The following is a 14,507-nucleotide window of genomic DNA, read 5'->3' as shown; positions in this document are numbered from 1 at the left end:
AGTGAGTCACAACTTTCTCCCTCTTCCCACAAACTTTCCTCCTCTGACCAACGGTGCACGCGTCCCCACCAACTGCGTGATGTCATCGCCGTCCAATCCAACTCCGAGTTGGGCAGCCCCACGTGACCGCCCGCTTGTCCTCCCCGACCTTTCATCTGGTTGACGCGGCGCCGCCGGAGCTTGGTAACTTGAGGTGACGTCCATTCCAAAACACCAAGGACAACTTTTCTGATTGGTCCTCCGCTCGAGGAGGAGCGTCGCCCAATCGCAGGAGGATGCGGGCGAGAGGTGCGACGTGACGTTTTAAATATCCCAGCAAACTTTGTCTTGTGTTGTCTTTGCCGTCGCCATTAGAGTCGAGCGGAGAAGAGTGAAGGAAAATGTCATAAAAAAAAGAGAGAGGTTAGGGGGGGGGGGGAGGAGGAGGAGGGGGTGTGGTGGGGGCGGGCGGGGGGGGGGGGGAAGAAGCAGGTGAAAGCCGGAAGTCGCCGGTCGGACGGAGCGATGGCTGCGAGCGGGGTTTTCATTTGACCCGGCCACCATGTAAAGAAAAGAGCGGGGGGCAGCGGGGGTTTGGGGGGGAGGGGGGGGGAACCGACTGGAGCGGCGGCGAGTCGAAGGAGAGCGAGAGTGCGCGGAGGAGCAGGTCTGTTGCTTGCGTGACCCGAACCCAAACGTCAGGTAACGAGCGATGCGGCGGGCGGCGTGGAGGTGCAGCCCCAGCGCAGCTGGACGCGAGGCCGGCGCCCGGGAGCTGGAATGAGGTAACTGACGGTCAGTCAAACCCGCAGCCCGTGCGCGTTCTGGAGGTCGGAGCTGCTTTCAATTGCGCTCCGAGAGCAAACGAGAACAAAGTCCGGTTCATGTGGCAACTTAGTCGTGGGCTCAAACAAGTTGTGAGAAGTTCGTGGTTCGGAGTTGTGATCTCGCCAAGTTTTTACGCGAGACACTTTTATGCTCGACCAAGTCGCCGCACTGTTCTTTGGAAATCCAAATCTAGGAGCCTTTCAGCTTACATACATTTCTTTTCCTCCGACGTGGAGTTCTTCGACAACTGCATTTCCTCCAGGCAAGATGTCACGTTTATGGTTTACTTCTCTCAAAAGAATAGGGCATCAGGTTTGGGATGGGCACTCGCCAGCCAAACGAGGCACTTCGTTTTTGTGACTGCCATTGGATTACAAAGCCATCTCGATTCAATCTCTCAAGCTCCCCCGATTACCTGCCATTCCGTTTCTAATTTTTGTTCAGAAATGGTGCTTTATTATCACTTGTGGGTTTTCTTGGTCATGTCTATAAAATTGTAATCTAGTAAATCATTTTGCTAAACCTTAATCTGCTCCTGAGCCCTTTTAAATTGATGCAATTTGGTAGATCTCCAAATATATGCGGTAATGGACAGGTAGTTCCTAATGTGCAGTGAGTTGTTTCATTCATAGTGCAATGGTGTTGCCATGACTCCTGTTGCAACAGTCACATGTAATGGAAGTAGTGTAAAATGTTTGACATTTCACCAATATTTTGATCTCGTAGTGTTTTCGTTCATGCAAATATGCAACTTTTTTTTGGAAACCCAGTGCTTATTACAGTGTTTCAAAATTTTTGGTTTTGGGGCTAGATTTTTTAAAATCAAATACAGTATTCAGAATTGCACCTTTCATTTGTTCAGTGTTTGATGAATCATCACGTGAAGTTTTATTGTATTAGTATGGTCTGCTAATTTTTTAGCTCTCCAATTTAAATCTTTACATTTGGAAATCACAAATGACTTGAATTTGTTTGGGTAAAACGAACCATTTTAACATGTTTACATCTTAAAATTATTTTCATAGAAATCAGAAATTTTACAGATTCCCAAGGTTGGTCTGTGGCATTTTGGAACATGATAATTTTGAATATGGGCTAGTTTTTAAAATTAATTTTACTGTTCTCATGCAAGTCCATTTTATTGCTATTGGCAGATTACTTTTTTAAAGTTTGTGTTGAATCTTGTCGTGAATAGCTGAAGTGGAACCTTATTGCGCTTACTGCTCACTAGGAGTGAGATATTCATATCCACAGAAAAATCATTTTTAGAAGTGATTTTTGTTTTCAAAAATACTTTGAAAGTATCCAATATTCTGACTGTCAAGTATTGTTACACTCTTGTTTCTAATTTTGACTGTTATTTGTAATTGTAAGATGCCTTCTATGATTTCATGTAATGCAAGGAGCAAATGTTAGCAATGTTTAGCTTGTTGGGAGAAGTAGAAAAACTTGTTTTTCAGTTAATTAATAGAATACGGGGACAGTGTAAACTAGATAAAAGCACATTCATGCCACAGACATTTACCTATTCCTAGGAACAGAAATTGGGTTTCTAATTTTTTAAATAGGAATTGTAGTAGGAAAAAAAAATCTTGTTTTTCTTATACAATTTATGAACATGTCAAATACTTCCAGTCATATCTATAAAATTGGGTAATTTGAATTCATGTAATGTAAGAATTGAGTAAATTTTAGATTGGAAAACATCTCCGTACTAATTGTATGTGGAGAATTTAAACTTTTGTACAGATTTATAGCTCTGTGCAGCAGATCCTTAAGTTACCAAGTCTGATGTTAAGTCTTGCACGTATGAGGCTCTTGTTTATCATTCTTGGGTCACTTTTACTACAAACTTGACTCTATTTCTGAAACTGCCATGTATTTTAATGTTTTCTAGTCCAGTATATATCCAATATAGTTAATTGGTTAGGATTCATGGAGTAGTATTATTACTGTAACATTAACTCTGTCATATACAGTTAAAGTAAAAGTGAATGCATTTTATTGTCTTTGGTAAATCCAAACAATGGGCATGGTTGTGGGAAGTCAATGAACTAGTTCCCCATAGTTTCGCCTTGTATTATAAGAAATTGATAATCACTTTTAAAAATTGATACCATATTAATTTATAAATAAAATATTCAGCTTTTAAAGTCAACAAAATTGATTGTGGAAAAGGAGCAAGAGGTGTGCCTGGACTTGAAAATTGTGGTGTGAACTGCAAAGTTTCTTCGAAAAAGGTTTTTTTAAAAATATTGCCATTCATTATTGAGGTGCAATATTCATTAAGTTTAAAATTTTAAAACTTTAAATTTAGATATACAGCATGGGAGGGTCCAATAACTCTGTGGTTAGAGCACTGGTCTTGTTAACCAGTGGTTGTGAGTTTGTTCCTTGCTGGGGCCTCATTTCTGTGAGGGGTGCTGGACAAAGTGGTGTCTGACTTCTTTACGGTAGACAGTGTTAAAGAATTTCATGTATGTTGCATTCTAAATGTAGAATTATGTGACATTAATGGAACCTTTACCTCTACCCTTCTGACCCACGAACTCGTGCAGCCTAAATATCCCAAGTAATCTACAATGCACGTTTTAAAGGGTGGGATGAAACCAGAGCACTTGGAGGAAACCCACGTAGACATGGAGAGAACATACAAACTCCTTACAGACAGGTCCGGATTTGAACCTGGGATGCTGACGCTGTAATAGCATTATGCTAATTGCTACGTTAACCGTGCCACCAGCATTATAATGTTTGTTTAATGGGATGGTATGGCAGGAAGTCTCTATTAATAATTGTTCGTTTTAATTTTTGCAGCCTCTTGTCCTGCATTGGAAACTGATGCTAGGTGTGGGCAACAATGACTGATTATGGAATAAAGTGGGCCTGTGAATACTGCACGTATGAAAATTGGCCATCTACAATCAAATGCACTATGTGTCGTGCATCAAGACCTAATGGCACTATAATTACTGAAGATCCAATCCGAGGCAGCTCAAGTGATCTGAATCAAGATTGGGATACTGCAAGTATTGAAAGTGGCACATGCCCTTTGATTTGTCCAGACACCAGTGCTAGACCAAGGGTTAAATCCTCCTATAATTCAGAAAGTGCTAGCAAGTGGTCATGCCACATGTGTACTTACTTGAATTGGCCAAGAGCAATAAGATGCACTCAGTGTCTGTCTCAGCGTCGGACCAGAAGTCCTGCAGACTCTCCTCAATCATCTGATGGTATTTCAAGACCAGTTCAGGCTTCTCAGGACTCTTGCGAAGAGTACAATGACAGAAACAGACTAAATACAAAAGCACTGCACTGGATCTGTGCAGCTTGCACATATGAGAACTGCCCCAAATCTCGGAAGTGTGCAGTCTGTGACTATCCTAGACCGAACAATTTGGAAGCAATTGAATTTGCAGAAACAGAAGAAGCTTCCTCACTAATAAATGAACAGGACAGGGCTCGATGGAGGAGCAGTGGCAGCAGTGGTATTAGCCAAAGGAGGTCTCCTCCAGTACCAAAACTTGAAACTGAGATGAAAATGGACTTTCAAAGGATTGAACTTGCACCTGGAGCTGTTTGCAGTCAAGGAGAGTTGGATGTAGATTTTAAAAGGCTCAAACAAATAAAGAATAGAATGAAAAGATCAGATTGGCTCTTTCTCAACGCTTGTGTAGGTGGGTCTTTTATAAACTTGATTTTGTTTAATGTTGCGCTTGCTATGTAATTGTGAATGTGTTTAGAACAGCAGAATTCTACATATTCATTGAGGAACATTTTGTTGAGCAGATAAAGTAAGCTATGTATATTTTAAATAGAAAATTTTGTTCTTGGATTACAAAAGTCAGATAATTTTGCTGCTTCCAGTTGTAAAGTATGTGCATGGGTTGTTCAGGGCTTCTTAATGTAGGTCAATATCATGAATTCCAAGTATAGAATTCATTTTCCAAAGAAATTTCAAAGTTCTGCAGTACTTGGCTCCACTTATTTTTATCCAACATGGGCTTTTTTTTCAAAACTTGAAACACTGTAATTTGCAGATAGCAGGGCATGACTTTATTTTAGTAACTTGAAAAATGTGTTTCTACATTGTTGGTAGCCAGTTATTTGCTGTTGGACGAAGGAAAGTGTAGCAGAACACTCTATTCATTTGTAAATTTCATTTTAGCAGGTTAGTGGTGTTAACACTTTGTGACCTCCATTTATAAAGGCACAACAGCTTAAGTAATGAACACCCTTTTGCCTTGTCCTCTTTTACGACAAAAATTGAATGAACAATACTTGTTTTGCAGATTGAAAATGCCAAATACTTTCTTGCCTAGAAATGAGAAGACACTTGATCACCTGTCTCGATCTAAATGGAATGACTTGAGTTATTACTCAAAAATGCTGGAGATGCTCAGCAGGTCCCGAAGTGCCCATAGAAGGCAAATATATGTAAACAATGTTTCTGGTCTGGGCCTTTCATCAAGCTATGAGCAAAGAGGAGGCAGGCATCTGAATTTTAAAAAAAGGTTCATGGAGGAGCATAGGCTGTGGCCGTAGCTGGACATGGATGGGAGGGCAGGAGAGAAAATTGAATGGGGCAGGAGTGTAGCTCCTATCCATGTTCATCTGTGACTTGTTGGCTTGTGCTCCTTCCTCTGTCCCTTCTTCCCTCCTTGCTCCACCTTTTTATTCAGGCTCTTTCCTGCTTTTAGCTCATACCTTGAGGGCTCAGGCCCAAAACATGAGTTAATCATCTTTGCCTCCTTTAGACGGTGTTTGAGTTTCTCCAGCACTTTTGTGTATTAACCAGAATCAAGCATCTGCAGACTTTCTTGTTTCACTGTGATAAATCTACACTTCCTTCAGGACACCAGGAAGAAGACTAAGTAGTGCATTATGCTGGCATGTCTATCTTGCTGAAGACGTGTCTCAATAGTATGCTACGTGTATCATAGATTCAGCATCATTGCACGTGCTCATAAATCTTTGAATCAAATAGGCTTCTATCTTTCTAACAGAGGACACGTTATTCACACAAAGCACTGAATATTTCATATTCTGACACTTGATCCTTAACATCTGAGAAGATGGTAAAATTGAGTGGACAAGTTCTCAAATTCTCTCCTCTTCAAGAAATACAGGTGTGATCGAAAGTGCTTGTCTGCAAATGAGAATTTTTGACAAATTGAGATCTCGATATAATTTTAAAGGTATTATGAATATAATAGATATGCTAATTTGTCATTGAATGTTCAAATTTCTTGAACTTTGGTGTCAAAATTTTCATGTATGCTCAAACTTTAGATCCATGTGTATATTTGTAAACTGATTTTAGTTAATAGTTTTGTAATAGTTATTCGATGGATCACTTGCACCATGATCTGATTTGCATTTCTTAGTTGCACCCTCGGTGTGATGCTGAAAGCCCTTTAAACAAACTAATTGCAACCTTGTGGTTGCCAAGAGTGAGGCTATAAAAGTCCCTTCAATGGTGCCCATATTCACAAACAGTTTTCTATTTTACATTTGAAGTAAAGCAGGATTAAATTTCCACCCATAGTCGATATGTACTCAGTTTTTAAAATTATTTCAATTTAAAATGAAATTTTATATTTATATTTTTAAGATGTCAAAGAGGGTTCTGGCAAGTAAATTTTGATTATCACCAGAAGGTATAGTACTTTGATGGAGGGCTTCTTGTGGAAAGAATGAACAAAGTTAGAATTCTTGCACTTAATCATTATTAGGCCACTTTTCCTTTTCTGCACTCAATGTTGCATATCTGTTGTGTTCAGTGATTGGGCAATGTAAGCTGTTGAAGTCTGGTACTGCCTCTGGAAGGAGTAATTGCTTTCAGAAGGTGAGTACAGTATGAGGGTTGGAGAAAGAATGTATGACTTAAATCGTGTTCTATTTTTGCCAGTATGTTAGTTGCTCCATTCTCCAATATATCATTCTTGTTTGTTGAGATACTTCTGTGTGACTTGTCTTTATTTATATATATTTTTTATTTTTCTCACTGTGAACCATATCAACCAAAATATGTACAAATGTTTCTCATGAAATATACACAATTGCTTTTTCCCCCTTCCCTCCCTCCCCCCTTCCCACCCCCCTCCAAAACCAATAAATATTCAACATATACAATACAATAAAACCATAAAACAATGTCTTCAACACAAAGGAAAAACAAACAAGAAAAATGTGTCATCTACCTTTAGACCCTAAATCAAATCGTTTTGTTTTATTTTAGGGGATGGAGGTCTGAGGCAAGCTCTCTCTGTTATGTTTCTCTGTGACTTGTCAAGGGATTTGTCAAGGTTAACCAGATGTAAATTACTTGCAATTTGATGCAATCCAGATCCATTGTGGGCTTTAAAATGAACACATTTGCACATAATTTTGTAATGTCATTTAAAAAAAAAAAATTAGGTGTGACAGGTCATTTTGGCCCACGAGTCTTCGCCTCCCAATTTACACTCAATTAACCTTCAGCCCCCAGTACGTTTTGAACAATTTAAGGAAACTGAATCATTCCCCCCCGCCCGGTGAAAACACACATATAGACAGGGAGAATGTACTAACTCCTTAAGGGCAATGTGAGATTAGAACTCAAGTCTCAATCGCTGGCATTGTAACCACTACACCATCCGTGCTGCCCCAAACCCATTTATTGCTTTTGACTATTTATCTAAGTTTAAACATGCATTAAATGTAGAAAGTGGATGTGAACATAAATTTCTTTCTTGGGAGATGAGGATTCCTTGGGAGTAAATCTCTTTGCAGAAGAATCCCCATTGTTTGGCACCTATGAGGATCGTGGATGCCACATATGTGAATTTTCTGGTTCACTAGGACTCATCGTTACATTGCCTAACTAATACATCTACATTAAGAATACACAGTTCAAAAGGCAGTGCAAAATGTAATTTGGAAAAAAAAAACAGTATTGTAGTATTATGTAAAGTCCACTTTAATCCGGTAATTCCTGTAGTTTTCAAAATTTAAATTCTAATCTGGGTCACTGGAGTTGTAGTAGCATTGCACTCGCCACTATGCTAACTGAGTCGCAGTTGTAACCTGTGCCCTCCCCCCCCCCCCCCGCAAGTTTACAGATAAAGCCTTACTAATATACCTAATACGAATGAAGATTCTTACTAGGTAGGGATAAGGAGGGACTCTTTTGGAGTTGTAGCATCGGCCACTTCTTAATTCTGGGCAATGCCATTTTGTTTAAACACAACTTTATTCAAATAGCCACTGAGGGTGAGGCACAACCGGGGTGCTCGACTGGCCATCTTTTTTGAATATTTTTTCATTTCCATCAATAAACAAGGAAACATCAAAAACTGCTTCAAAATGTACATATATCCCCCAACAATCCACATACATGTGATGTTCCCCCCCTCCCGCTCTCTCCCACCCCCTTTTTATATTGGGAAAAAAAAGAAAGAAAGGGAACGCTGGGTGCAGTGTCGGCACTTCCGATGAATATACAGGGAGGCCTCTGATGTAATTTCTTTTATTAATCCACCTATTGGTAATTTTTTTTGTCAGGGTGTGGCTACAATTGTCCTTCCATGTACATCCAAAATGGCTGCCATATTTTAACAAAGGTGCTGTGTCGGTTTCTAAGATTTTTTTTCCATGGGAATATAGCTATGCATCTCTGTAGTTCACCTACTAATAAGAAGAGGGGAGTAAGACTTCCAGGTCATCGCTATGCATTTTTTGCTATGGACAAAGCAATTAAAACTAATTGAATTTGGTTAATTTGTACTTTATGTCCATGAGGTTCCCCAGGAGATGCAATGTTGGGCCTGGTGGAATGGTTCCCTGGAGGGAAGAAGACTAAATGGGGAGGGAGGGAGAATGGGGAGTCGGGGTATGGGGATTTGGGAGTAGTTATAGGATATTGATCAGGAAGAAGCTATTTCTCAGCCACGCAATCCTGATTTTGATGCTCTATCTCCCTGATGTTAGTAGGTCAAGGATGCTACGTGATGGATGTAAATGTCTTTAATAATTCTTTGAATTTAAACAATGCTTCTAGTGAATATTTTTAATAGAGGAAAGGGAGACCCAGTTATTTTGGATGTTTTTGGATCCTCTGTATTGACTTCCAGTCCGATGCTTTGCAGCTATCATACCATACCAGACAGTTCACTCTCAATCGTGCTCCTATAAAATGTTGCCAAGATGGGGGCAGTTAGCATTGCCCTCAACAACCTCCTTAACAAGTGTAGGCATTGCTGCATCTTCCTGCCTAATAATAGGTTTATATACACACCAAGGAAACTTTGTGCTCCCCACGATCATCTTCAACTACTCCCAAATCCCCATACCCCGACTACTTATTCTCCCACCCTCCCCATTTAGTCTTCTTCCCTCCAGGGGCTGCATTGTTAGCGTAGCAGTTAGCTCAACACTGCTGCAGGACTAGCGATCGGGATCGTGGTTCAAATCCCACGCTGTCTGTGGTTTTGAAAAAAGTCCCTGCAGTCCATCACACAAAAAGCTCATCAGTATCCTCATTCTTGTCAGTGGCTGAATGCTCACCAAATTGATACCACCTTTCCATTCAAAGGTACAGCTCCCAAGGGAAAAAAAAACAGAGGAGCACCAGCTGTCATGTCTTTGTTTACTTCCTTGTCATTTGAATGAGTGAGATTGGACAGTCCACTGATTTGGTTGACCACAGAAATTCTTTGTTTGCTCCACAGTGGCAAGTGAGCCATGATGCTAATCAATGGATCAACAATATTTGGATTTTCAAAAGACTTATCAAATAAGGCTGCATAATTGCACCAACAACTTCTCAGAACATTGTTGCATCGCACCTTGTCAAGGCCTTTTGGCACATAGACCTTCATAAATTGAAGTATTTAGTACAGGAGCAGGGTTTGCTTGTAGAAGACCTGCGTGAGGCTGAATTTTCACCTAGCTACAGGAAGGATGTAAATAAGATTGAAAGTGTAGGGAAAATGCCAAGGGCATTGGTAGAGCTTGAGGAGCTGAGTTGTAGGGAAAGGTTTCGTAAATTGTTGCATTTCCTGGAGGAGTAGAGATTGGGAGAGATTTGATAGAGGTGTATAGATAGGGTAAATGTAAGCACGCTTGTTCCACTGAAGTTGGATGAAATTAAAACAACAGGGTTAAGGGTGAAAGATGAAATACTGAAGGGGAGCATTCACTGAGAGTGTAGAATGAGCTGCTAACAGAAGTCATGGTTGTGGGTTTGATTTCACAATTTAAGATGAATTTGGATATGCATATGGATGGGAGCATTAAAGAGGGCTGTGTTCAGGTGCTGGTCAATGGGACCAGTTGGAAAAATCATTTGGCATGGATAGACGATTCAAAGAGCTTGTCTTTTTGGCACAGTTTTCTGTGGTCCTATATCTACTCCCAGTGAAGTTGGTTAATCTTGATATCTAATGGTAAGTATACATCAGTGGTTTTGAACTTTTTCTTTCCACTCACATGCCACTTTAAGTAATCCCTATGCCATAGATACTCTGTGATAAATAAGGTATTAGAAAGACCATGCTCTTCTATAAATTGTGCGAGCATGTTTTATTCACACTATAATTCTCCCATGCTGTACTATTATTGGTTGTGTTAATAAAAGTAATTTAAAAAAAAAAAATTCAGTGACTGGTCTAGAGCAGTGGTTCTCAACCTTCCCTTCCCACTCACATACCACCTTAAGTAATCCCTTACTAATTGCAGAGCACCTATGGCATAGGGATTACTTAGAGTGGTATGTGAGTGGAAAGAAAAAGGTTGAGAACTACTGCTCTTGACCCAATTGTTACTGAAATATTTTGGTTGAGAAAAACTCATTGGCCCATTTCCTTTGGAGTTACGAAACTGTGCACATAACGAGTCAATTAGGTCCAATTAGGACAGTGGTTTTCAAACTTTTTTCTTTCCACTCACTTACCACCATAAGTAATCCCTTACAAATCACTGCTATCTATTGTTGGGGGCTGGTGGTGTGCTGTTGAGGTGGGGGAGGGGGGACACAGGGCAGAGGGCTTCAGTCTGTTTAAACTGAGGACAAATGCACAGACTAGCTTGCTCACAGCACAAGGTGATGAGAGACACCTGGAGACAGCTGAGAGTGGGGCAGTGGGATCAGTGTGGGGGGTGGTCTTTTATCACAATGCCACTCCCTAATACTAATATCCTCTCCTTTCATATCTGAATGTCTGTCAGTGACTGTCTTGAATGCATTTAGTAACTGAGCATTTGCACCCTCTGTAGTGTTACAGATTCAATACTCTTTGATACATACTCTTTATCTTATTCACGAGTGTGCAGGCCTTGAAAGACCAACAGCCACCCCCATCTATCCAGTTAAAACCATGAATTATGTACTTGGGAATTAAATCTTCTCTCATTCTCCTCCCAGCAACCTATTAGTGGATCACCTACTTAATGAAAGAAAATAGTGAGGATGCATCATTATTTCACCACCAGCTCATTTCATCTACAGGTCATTTCAGACTTCTGGATTTATGGGAGCATGCATAGACATCTGAGATGGGCTAAACCTCATGCCTGGCGGTCAGGTATACTCCAGTGAACTACTCGCTGTCAGCCAGATCGAGTCTGTATAATTGCAGTTTGCCAGGAAAGAGCAGAACTGCAGTATTATTATTAAAAATGTTTCCTGTTGTCCGACTTGCATGTTTTGTCAGTTTTTAAATGCTTACCTATAACTGCACTTGAAAAATAAGTACACCTGCACATCCTTAACTGAGTTGGTTTTGGAATGCTGGATTGCACTTTTACACAAACTGAGTTCTGGCACTGTTACCACTTCTACTGGGGGGGAGGGAAATAAAAAGCCATGACTGGAATGACTCCCTCCCCCCATTCAGTGTTGGTGCTTTTTACACAGCAGACATAGTATTTTTTAAAAAAGCTGCAAATATCCCAGAACCAAGTGGCTGTTTTTAAAAAAAAGTCTCTAAAATGTATTTTTAATGTTGCATTTGATCCATATAACCACCAGCCTCTGAGAAGAGATGTCCCTTGGTCCCTTTTAAATATTTCCCAGCTCACCTTAAATCTATGCCCTTTCATTTTAGATTCCTCTACCCTAGGAAAAAGTCTATCCATTTCTTGAACAATGTGTAAACCTATGTCCCCCCCCCCCCCCCTCCTACCTTTGGCCTCTTGTGAGTACAGGAAGAGAAGTTCTCGCCTATCCTTTGTAATTTAATCTGTTCTGGTAGCATTCTTGTAAATCTTCTGTACCCTTTCCAGTTTAATCTTTCCTGTAACTGGGTGACCAGAATTATGCACCGTACTCTGTGTAGTCCCACCTCCTTGTAACATGACATCCCTGCTCCTGTACTCAATGCCTAAAGCTATGACTGCAACACGTCAAACTTCAATAAGTTAAATAACATTTGCCTTTCCTTGGCCCAGTTTCCCAATTCAGCTCAATCCTGTTGTAATCTTGTCACCAATTTTAGTGTCACCTGCAAACTTGCTAACCATTAAAATAATGATTGTTATCCAATCATATCGTATAGATTATATACATTGGACCAAGTCCTGATTCCTGTTGCATACCACTGGTCATAAATCTCTAATCTGAGTAGCATCTGTCAATTATCGCCTTCTGTCTCCTACCATTGAGCATTTTCTGTATCCAATTGGCCAACTCACCCTGGATTCCATGTCATCTGACTGTTAGCTTGCCTACCAAACTCATTAAAAGTGGAAGATAAATTCATTTCGCCTCCCCCTCCCCTTAACATAATCTTAAATTGTAACATTTAATGTTCTGACTGTGTTTTAAAACACAATGGTGTTACTCCAGGTTTGTCTGATGAGGATGGAGTAAAAGTCCAAAAGAGAATGTGGCATTTTCTCTTTTTATAATCACTAATTTCAGACTTTCATATCTAACCCACCACCTATCAGATTTTTCATTTGACAATTCAGCAAATCTTCAGCAATCCTTCGGATATCGTATAACTTGACCTTTTGGGATGTTGTTAGCCCTGTAGGCCTTTTCACATTGGCAACCTGCTAAATAGGCAAGTGAATTATATGTTTTGAAATACTGGTGGAACCATTCACACTGGACCAAGAAAAACCGGTTCAGTGTGCCTTTTCACATTTCCTACCCAGTACCATGGAGCAAAGGGACATCCTGAGTGACATATTACATATGTGCAGGGCAGTGAAATAGTAGTGGGAATAAAGCACATACATACAATTTATTAACGAATGTGGGAAATTCTTCAAGTAATCACTTACTAGTCACTGCTACCTATCGTTGGGGGCTGGTGGCGTGCTGTCAGTAGGGCAGAGGGCTTCAGACTGCTCAAACAGAGGACAATACAACAGACTAGTTTGCTCACAATCTGGCAGACCTAGTGTCAAATCTGGATTTCTGAGCCTACAGGTGACCCTCTCATATAAAGGGGCGTCCTTCACAGTGCCTGTTTTGCAATCTCCTTGTTAGTTCTGATTGAGATGAGCTCTCACATTTCTTTCTCTCTTTCTTCCCCCCCCCCTCCCCCCCCCATTTGCCACCATTATCTTTAGATTACTACTAATTTGCATTCCTGCTAGAACCACTGTACCTGCATCCTCTCTCCAAATAGACTAACTGTCCTGCCAGGAGGTTGCGTGCATGCACACAATGAACATCACTAATGGGATTTGGCAAACCAGGTCGACCGTTCACACTGGAGCAGATTTGAAACTTTGGCTCTGATACTACCTCCCTAGGCAGTTAAGTACTGGGTCGATTTGGAAACCCCCACCCCATACCTGATTGGGAGCCTTTACATTGGTAGGTGAACTGGTAAATTGCCAGTAAATTCCTGGTTTTTAAGTGCCAGTGAGAAAGGGGCTAGACGATTTAAGTTCCTCCTTCCAACCAGGTTTTATCAAGTTCATTATCTGTAACAACATAATGGTGAAGATATGCCACGGTTAAGGATGACCAATTGATTAGGGCCTAGGACACCGAACAAATGTTTACTTACAAATTCAGCAATTCAAACTTGAATCTAGTTATCCAAAAGAAACTTGCTGCAAAGTACAATTTGTACCAAATCTATATTCCTGCATACTGGATATTCATATTTAAAATCCCTATGTTGGGTACAATTAATTCTTCAAACAAATTCAAGGTCAGCTCAGAAGCAGTGGTTGACCAAAAAAGTGAACATTTCTTAGCAGACACTACAACAGTACTTGGTCATTTCTGCGTTTGGCGTCACTGTCTTTATTTTGTGTGAAACTTGGTGTTGCTCTGTCAAATGTCAGGGCTGGTATCCAGTGTCCCATCAGCATTTCGAGTTGATGCCTTGTCAGTTCTATAAGGCCAGATTAATGAGTAGATTTAAAAATCTGCCTTTGGAACTCATTTGTGATAAATAAATGAGATTTGTTGCTGGTTTTGTGAAGCTCCTGCATTTATTGTTGCTTTGTAATTAAATTGCAAGTTTCTTGAGCTGTAGCTAATTCGTGTCCCTTACCCACCCCTCAAATATTTCCTTGTTTTTAAGACAGACATGCACTGGAATAATGAAATGTTCCTGTGCATGACGTTGAAGGCCCTGAGTGGCACACTTAATCAGCTATACAATTGTATCTCCACTTGCAACAGAAAATTGGAAAAGCTGCTTTATTTACATAGGATTTAGGATTTATGTCAATTTGTTCTAACAAAAAAG

The 14,507-nt window shown here is 40.3% G+C and overlaps 1 protein-coding gene across 4 annotated transcripts in view; it reads left to right on the top strand.

Moving 5' to 3' along the window:
- Positions 1-188: 188 nt before the first annotated feature.
- The window catches only part of LOC138744120 (ubiquitin thioesterase ZRANB1), a 57,875-nt gene continuing 43,556 nt past the window's right edge, over positions 189-14,507 (top strand). The window contains exons 1-2 of one of the 4 annotated variants that reach the window (XM_069899724.1): positions 189-288; positions 3,625-4,484. In XM_069899724.1, the coding sequence (XP_069755825.1) occupies positions 3,668-4,484 (817 nt within the window). In that variant the 5' untranslated portion in view covers positions 189-288; positions 3,625-3,667. The other 3 variants (XM_069899723.1, XM_069899721.1, XM_069899722.1) reach the window with 3 other exon arrangements.

This window comes from Narcine bancroftii, chromosome 10 (assembly GCF_036971445.1).
Source record: "Narcine bancroftii isolate sNarBan1 chromosome 10, sNarBan1.hap1, whole genome shotgun sequence".
Classification (NCBI taxonomy): Eukaryota; Metazoa; Chordata; class Chondrichthyes; order Torpediniformes; family Narcinidae; genus Narcine; species Narcine bancroftii.
This window is presented reverse-complemented; position numbering and strand designations above follow the sequence as displayed.